The 9,145-nt window shown below is 37.9% G+C and overlaps 1 protein-coding gene across 1 annotated transcript; it reads right to left on the bottom strand.

Annotated features, from left to right (window-relative positions):
- Positions 1 to 201: 201 nt before the first annotated feature.
- Positions 202 to 3,846, bottom strand: LOC129668637 (cytochrome P450 2C37-like). Its single transcript, XM_055596700.1, is given in 5 exon segments — positions 202 to 405; positions 1,560 to 1,720; positions 1,984 to 2,133; positions 2,309 to 2,471; positions 3,676 to 3,846. Coding segments are annotated over 5 exon segments (831 nt in total). The 5' UTR covers positions 3,844 to 3,846; the 3' UTR covers positions 202 to 216.
- Between the last annotated feature and the right edge of the window lie 5,299 nt (positions 3,847 to 9,145).

The raw sequence follows: 9,145 nt of genomic DNA, 5'->3' as shown, positions 1-9,145 counted from the left end.
TTTAACTTTTCTTTTATGTGCGTAATTTAAAGACCAGGGCCAATGTGCTCTAATTAAAAATACTGCTGTACTCTTTACAGGCATACTCAAACAAAACCATAAATATTAAATTGTTTTCAAGTGATATTTGTATAATTTTAAACATCACTGGTAAACTAGTAAGTATTCAGTGAACTATAAAGAACTCAATCAACTCAGTAATTGCATAAATGTATATTAACTCTTTACCTGCCTTCGTTTAATAAGGAAATAATCAATAAAGTCCCGAGGATTTGTAACATCCAATGATTCTTGATGTTCTTTTATTTTCTCCAATAAGTAACTTTTAATATAAGCATAATTTTTAAAAAAATTTTTATGACTTCCTGGACAAAAGTCAAGCAGAATGGGGAATGTATTGCAAACCTACAAGGAAATGCAAGAATTTAGTAAATAAATACACTGTAACGAAGTCATTAAGATATATTTATATCATATCACTGATTATGTCATATGACTGATTTGCAGTGATAGGTCAAGATACATATGAAATTCATCTTAAGGAGATGGTCTATGTGCATAAATTGAAACACTATTCTAATAGAGAAATTTGAGGGGAAATTTCTACCCAAATAATCAAAGATTATTTGGTAATAATAATAGTAATTAGTAAGTAATTAGTAAGATTTCCACATTCAAATATCTTTTCAATGTAAAGTATGTACGTGTCAGTTCTTTGATAGCTCAAATAAACTCTGTTCTACAAGTTTGAAATACCATATAATGTAAATTACTTACACTCACACTTTTCAGATGACAGTTGAAGTTAAGATGGTTGAGTGACCTGATTTACCCATAAAATTTGCTGCCTGAAGATTTTATTCCGATCAAGCATCTTTCTTCACAGAACGAGTATAAATTGCATATCCAATTGGCCTTTTATGCACACTTCATGTGCTTTATAAAATGTGCACAAAAGGACAGTGCAACCTAATAAAATCCTGGGAGGATGTTTCTGATCCACACAATGAAATCACTCACCTTGTCACTTCTTCCTGTTAGCCTGTCACCTAGGATTCTAGCTGATGAACCAAACCACTGGAAACAACTGAGTATTTCCTGGCAGCTTTCATTGCCATATATACTCTTTCTTCCTGAAGAGAATAGTCTTTCTATACTAAGATATTCCTTCCTGGTAGTATGATGAGGATGTAAGTAACTGTTGAAAAGAGGCCAATAAACTTGCATAGTAGGAGGATGTTCTATGAGTGACTGGCCAGCTTTCTAGAAGTGAATTCATTATTCTACCACAGAGCCCTGTGGATGTTAGAGGTGAGGTCAATGAATAGGAAGCTAGCAGGTTAAAACTGTCCTGGCATTTTTCCTTCTGTTTTTTTTTTTAATTTTTTATTTGAATAGCAAAGAGTTTAGATCTTCCTTCCAGATATTAGTTTCCATAACACATTAGTCAGAACTGTGATCTCTGGTCACCTCACTACTTACTTGGTCCCTATTGATTTTGACCTGTGAGAAACAAAGACCCTAAGTGTGTTTTCAGAAAGAACAGATTGTGACTTCACCTGCAACCAGGGGGAGCTCAGAATCTTGGTGTTCTCATTCAGTTTTTCCATCAAGTTAAGAAAATCCTGATCTTTATAATCAAAACGATTCTGGAAAATAATGGAGCAGATGACATTGCAGGGAGCACAGCCCAGGATGAAGGTGGGGTCACAGGGTGAGCCTGAAGAATTGGAAACAGTTGTAAAATGCCATGAAAATATACATGGAAGACATTTTTTTCTTGGTAATCTGATAAGATAATTGAGAAGTTTTGATCTACATTTGTGCTAAGGGAAATGCATGGATTGGTATTGCTTTGGAACTTTAACATGAGACCTATAATCTCATTAGGAAAAAAAATCCTTTAAATAGAAAGGAACAAAATGACTCATACACCCATACGTAGATCAAGAAGTAAACATCAGATTCTAAACCTGCACTTGCCTTTGGTTTTTCTCAGTTCCTCCACAAGGCACTGTGCTTCCTCTTGAACACGGTCCTCAATGTTCCTTTTCCCCATGCCCAAATTCCTCAGGGTCATGAGTGAGAAGCGCCTTGTAGCTTTCCATATATTTCCGCTGCTAAAAACAACACCTAAAACAATGGGAAGAGACAATAGCGAGTACATCCCAGAGACAGAAGAAGGAGATGGCTGGTGGCAGCCATAAAGTCCCCAAATGTATTTAGGGAGCGAGGACGGTCTCTGCTTTCCACGTTCCAGCTGACAATGGATACCGTCCAGCACTCACATAAGCACACGTACACTTACCCAGGCCCTTAACAACTTTGTCAAAAACTGGAAGCCTTCCTCTTCCAGAAAACTCCTCCCCATGGTCAGCCAGAGCTTCTTTCACTGCCTCATAGCCATGCAACACCACAGTGGGCTTCATGCCCATATACAGTGTGAACACAGGGCCATAGACTTTTGATAACTGAAAGAGAAAGAAAATATGCATATTAAAAAGATCACCTTATTCTGTAGGGTTGCAACCACTTTTAGACTGCTAATATTATTGTTATGATATTTTTATCAAAAAACTCAGTTTGAAGTGTATATACCTTGACTTTTTAGGATTATCGCATGTGGAGGACCTCTAGTGTGACAGGAAATCACACAAGCGGTTGTATACTGATGACAATGGAATATCACACTAAGATATTTAGCAGGTCTCTTGGTCTTATTTCACAAAGGAACTGTAGGCCCAATAGCAAACAAGCAAAGACTCCTACTTGGCACTCTCCTTATTCACTACTGGATGCTTGAGCATCACACTCATGCACATTCCATACTGAAAGAGAAATCAATAGTCATATGACACTTGGTGAGCGGCATTGGAGGAGATGAGGGAGGGAGGATGGGATTGGGAAGGGAGGAGGGAAGGGGCTACAGCTGGGATACAAAGTGCATAAACTGTAATTAATATAAAAATAAATATTTAATTAAGTTAGTCATATGACTGCTGCAGGATCAGATGTGAAACTCCTCTTGTGGAACTATAGAGCCCTGTGATGAGAATAGAAATCTGAAATTTTGGTCATCACAAATGAATCCATCCAATTTTTTGTCAATTGTTTCAAAATTACACAGAGCAGGCACCATAGAAGCTGCACCACAGAATGCAGCTTGAAGTGTACTAGGGACCAAGGGACAGGCTTTGCAAGTAATAAAAGCAGATTGGGAAGCCAGCATATATATGCTCTGACACACTGTTGCTGTAATTTCCTGTGTGAGCCCATGCCCATAGGTTTTACTTCATATCAGGGAACACTTAGTTCTTCAGAGAACAAGGCATGTCTAAAATTCTGAATCATTGGTTGGAATATTCCTCATTCCTTACCTTCAGCCAAATAATGGAAAGTTAATTAAAAAAAAGGATTTGAAGACACATAACTTCAAATTTCTGTGATTATATTATAAAATGCAATGACTTAGATGTTCCTCAACCTGAAACCTTGCTCCGTACTACTTTCTTAGCCAGGACTAGAAGCAAAGGACAGAAATGGCAGAAAAACTTTACAGTTTTTTCACTTTATGAGCATTTTTTACAATATTGTCTCCATTAATAGGATTTCATTGCAAGCAGCAGGACTTGTATCTCCTTAACAGACTACTAGAAAAGCATAAAGCATACTTACATTGGTTAAGGATTGTTGAATATACTTCACATCTATCTGGAGGAAATTGCCAATAATTGGGAGAGGAGTGGGGTCTGGAGGGAGCTTCCCTCTCCCAGAGCTCTGTTTCCAGAGTGAGAGGAGAAGCAGTCAGGACAGACTGAGCACCAAAACCAGGACTGGATCCATGGAGACTCTCGTAACTGACCCAGCTATGATCAGGCAGCACAGAGCTTTAATAATGTTGCCACAGATCCAACATGTTGCACTTTGGGGCATGTTTGGTTAATCTACTAGACACTGTTTCATCTCTCTTCCAAGAAGACTTTGTTCCAATGATAAGACAAACAAGTACCTATGTCCACCTCTTTGGAAATCAGTCTGGCACTTTCTCACAATTAGGAATAGTGCTACCTCAAGATCCAGCTATACCGCTCCTGAGCATAAGATGCTCAACCATACAACATAGACATTTGCTCAGCTATGCTCATGCGCAGCTTTATTCATAATGGCCAGAATCTGGAAACAACCTAGATATCCCTCGACAGAGGAAAGAATAAAGAAATTGTGGTACATTTACACAATGGAATACTACTTAGCAATTAAAAATAAGGAAATTATGAAATTTACAGGCAAATAGGTAGAACTAGAAAAGATCATCCTGAGTGAGGTAACCCAGAAGCAGAAACACACATGGCATATACTCACTTAAAAGTGATATCAGCTATATAATATAGGATAAACATACTAAAATCTATAGTCCCAAGGAAGCTAAACAGCAAAGAGTACCCTAAGGAAGATACTTAATCCTCACTCAGAAGGGCAAACAGGATAGACACCGGAAGTAGGAGATGACAGGGAACAGGGCAGGAGCCTTCCACAGAGGGCCCCTTAAAGACTCTACCCAGCAGGATAACAAAGCAGATGATGAGACTCAGAGCCAAACTTTGAGCAGAGTGCAGGGAATCTTATGAAAGAAGGGGGAAATAGAAAGACCTGGAGGGGACAGAAGTTCCACAAGGAGACCAACAGAGCCAAGAATTCTGGGCCCAGGGGTGCCTGCAGAGAATGATGAATCAACTAAGGGCCAAGCATGAAAAGAACCTAGACACCCTGCTCAGATGTAGTCCATGAACAGCTCAGTCTCTGTGGATCAGAGTAAGGGGAGCAGGTGCAGTCACGGCCATGGACTTGGTTGCCTACTCTTTGTTCACCTCCCCCGGGTGATGTGGCTTTAATAGGCCACAGAGGAAGATGATCCGGATAATTCTGATGAGACCTGATGGGCGTGGGTCAGATAGTAATGCAGCAGGACCTCTCATATCAGTGGACTAGGGGAAGGATATGAGCGGGAGGATGCAGGAGAGAGGGTGGGACCGGGAGATTAGGGAGGGGCTTCAGTTGGAATACAAAGTGAAAAAAATTGTAATTAATAATAATAATATAAAGAAAGTGGAAAAAATATATTGAATTTTTACCTCGAGAAGGCTATCTGTCTTTTACTTCTGTGGAAACCCATTGTGGAAGATACAGATTTCTGTAGTTTTCTATTGGTAACACAATAACAGAAGGACTGCCAGTATCTACCAGCTCATAGCTGGAAGAACTCAGAATTGAATGTAATTATTTCATGGTTACAGGTGCTTGCTTTGGATTTGCCACAGCTTCTCAAAGTATTAAGATTCTCCATGTCTGATCATTTCAGAAGTAAGGTTGTTCCACCATAACTGAGCAGAAGATAGTACATGAAAGCTTTTGAAGAAGTATATCTTCTAGTCTTTGAAACATCACCAGAGACATTGCTGTTGTTTCTTTTTCAGAATCAGAAACAATTGGTATACTGTAATGAAAGTTTGTTAAACATGGAGCATTTTCTGTGGTCATAGAGAATGAGTGCTATGGACATTAAAATATTACTATAAAAGGACCAAGGTATGCAGAACTAAATGGCTGGAGACAGTTATCAAAGGATCTTGATCACCAGAAGAATGACGTTTATTATTTGAGTGGCAATGCCATTTTCAACCAAAGTATCCCGCTGTAAAGATGTTATGTTTGTTCTGATTTGACTAAACAGTTTCTCATAAACTTTAATATGGGAAACTCTCTTCTTGATATTTGCTTACATCACATTTTTTTTTTACCTTTGATTGCTTATTTAAAGAAATGAGATTTCACAACTCCTACAAGACAAACTCAAAGTGACACTTAAACTGTTATATTCATGACCCACCAGCCATTACTAATCTCCTTTCCAGAGAGTCCTTTTTTATAGTTTTTATTTTTATATTAATCATAGGTTATTTACTTTGTATCCCAGCTGTAGCCCCCTTCATCATTCCCTCCCAATCCGACCCTCCCTCCCTCATCTCTTCCCTGCCCCTCTCTAAGTCCACTGGTAGGGGAGGTCCTCTTCCCCTTCCATCTGATCCTAGTTTATCAGGTCTCATCAGGACTGGCTGCAATGTCCTACTCTGTGGCCTAGCAAGGCTACTTCTCCTTCAGGGGTGGGTAGGTCATCACATTTTAACAATCATTATGGAAATGTTTACTGAATTACTGAAATCATTACTGAATTGATTCTGTCAATTTTCACTTTTTGAATTTCTTCACATTTGTTCAAGTTTCTTTCCATTTGCATATGAGAATCTGGGCTTTGTAGATTTACAACCTTAACAAAGCCAGAGAGTGAAGGTGGTACATGATGACTCGAGCCTGCACCTTTGGAGCCTCACCTCTTTCCCTGCACAGAAACATTCCATTCCCACCACATTTACTGACTTTGCCCTATGGCTCAATACCTACCTTAATCAGAGTTAAATAAAGTAAACAAGGATCTGGTCAACAATGTTGTCACTGTTTTTATTGCATGCAGTTCAGAAAAGTTTGCTTTTGTAACTCATAGAACTTTAGTGACCGGGACTCTTGGCTATCTCCATGTCTATAACACAGTAAGCAGCAGTCTGTGACTGACTCACATTGCTCTGTATTCCCACGAATTCATCAATAAGTTTCATATGTTTCTTTTACAGTAGCATCACTTTACAACTGGAGAAATAGTTGCTCCTTCTCAGTTTATCCTTTTTTTTTTTTTCCTGTGGCTTTTCCGTTATTAGAATCCAAGAAATAAATCCCTTGGACAGAGAGGATCCTTTAAAATGTGTTTTGGTCAGGTCCTTGAATTGTATACATCGCGTTTTGATCACATTCACCTCTGCCTCTCCTTCTCACAGTCTGACCCTTCATTCCATAACCACCAACTTTGGGCTCTCCTTTTTCTTTTCACCCAGCAGGTCCAGTACATAGTTTTGGAGGTGTGTCGTGCTTCACATAGTAGGAGATACACCTTCAAAGAAACCAAGTCTCCTATTCCCGGCAGCTTTCAATTGCTAGTAGCACCTTAGGTGATTGTGAGACACTGTATTCACCCCCATGCGATGCATTCTTGCTGTCATTTTGTCTGGCTTGAACGTGCACATGTCTTGTGTCTGTTGTCACAAGTATTTGAGTCCTTATATGTCATTGCCCATTTTTTTTTTTTTCTGGATAACACTACTTTCTTGAATTCCTCCACCACTTCTGGTCATTAAAATATTTTTGGCCCCAGTTTTGCAGTGATTCCTGAGTCTTGGATGGGGAGGATGTAAAAAAAAAAAAAAAAAGGTCTCATTCAGGAGTGAGCATTCTGCAATCTCTTCGCCTTTTCATCTTGAATAGTTGGGGCCTCTGCATTGTCACTCAGGGTTTAAAAAAATAAAACCAACTTGTCTCTTTGGGAGTCAGTAAAGCACTGAATCTTTTTAAGGTAATAGTAGTTGACTGTCTCCTGGTAGGACCTATGTCTCTCTCCTCTATGACCTATCTAACCACAAGATCTTGACCCTGATTATAATTCCAGGTATAAGTTCTACCTTTTTAGTGGGACTTAAATCCACTCAGAAAGTTGTTTCTTACTCCCAGGATGTTTAGCTTGTTATTGCACCAGTGGCCTTGTTTTGTCAGGCTGGTTGTAGCTGTAGTTTCCAAAATTCACAGATAGATGATCACTTTTCCCTTCTAAATGCATGCATAATACCTTAATAGACCCTGAGTAGTGGTGACAGCTACCTTAATCAGAGTCATACAAAACAAACAATGTTGCCCACTAGACAGTAGTGATGATTTTTCTACATCATATACAAATATGAAAGGAGTTTAAATGAGTTACTATATAATGTGCAAACTGTGTTAAACATAAGCTATCAAACAAAAAGCCAGATTCCAGGAAAAAAATTACCCTCATTGAAGGTTTTGATCAGTGAGACTCCATAGACTCATAGATAATACCCATTGTTCTGGGTTCCCAAGTAGAACCTGATGGTAAGGCCCCAATGGTGAAGGACCTCATTCTAGAGCCAAAGAACATTGAAAATCAAGCTAGTGTTGACCTGAGAATAAAGATCTTTAAATCTACCACTCTACATTTTGCTTTGTTTTTGTAAGTAAGGAGTTAATTGTGAAGCATTGTATTTGTCACTAATCAATCAGTGAATTTACTAAAGATAAGTTATCTCCTGTGTAAATTGTTTTGGCCTATTGTCTTTTGTTTAATCCTTGTCTATTCCTTTATTGATATCACAAAGTTTTTTTTTTCACTGTTATGTTTTTATTATTTAAATTATATAATGTAAACATACTTAGCATATGTTTATTTCAGAAACAGAATTCACAATAACATTTTCATTCAATGTATGAAAGTATCTTCTGTACTTTGACAAACATTCTTTTCATTTCCAGTGTTTTGTTCTTTAGTCACTTTGTCTTCCTCTCTAGCCCTTCCTTTTATTTCATACACATACTATATAAGTCATAAATCTGTCATACAGATACATATGCATATTATATTTCATATATGATAAGAAAGTGATATTATCTTTTTAAGTCCAGAATATTTCATTTTGTATGATGATCTTTAGTACCATATAGAGTCAATAAATTACATGATTCCTTCATTATGCTTAAATATAAATTCCATTGTAATATAGATGTCTTCAAATTTGCATTCTTTTTCTTCATTTATGGTTTTTACGTATTTGTATATACATATATACTTCTTAAAAAATAACACCATCTGGTAATTTTGTATAATGTAGGTTTTCTATAGGTTTCTCAGCTGACCATTTGGTATTTGCAAACCAATCTGTGAACTCTCTTCTGGGAAATACTCCTTCTCCCACACTCAGCATTCCCAAGTTGCCTGAAGATCTTTGAATAGGCCTGTGGCCTCTGTTATGTCATGCCATTTCCACTTAGGGGTAATGTGGTGTCTTCCTTTTTAAATCTTTACTTCATTCTTTTGCCCTTTTCACCTGTTTAATCTTCAGTATTTAATTCTTTAATTTTTTTTATTTATTACAACTTATTCGTTTATTCCAGCTGTATCCCCCTCCCTCATCCTATATCAATTCTGCCCTCTTCCCCTCTTTTCCTCCCATGCCCCTTCCCCAGTCCA

This window comes from Psammomys obesus, unplaced genomic scaffold (assembly GCF_907164565.1).
Source record: "Psammomys obesus unplaced genomic scaffold, mPsaObe1.curated_primary_1811, whole genome shotgun sequence".
In the NCBI taxonomy this organism is placed as follows: Eukaryota; Metazoa; Chordata; class Mammalia; order Rodentia; family Muridae; genus Psammomys; species Psammomys obesus.
Note: the sequence above shows the minus strand (reverse complement) of the source record. Positions and strands in the feature narration are given on the sequence as shown.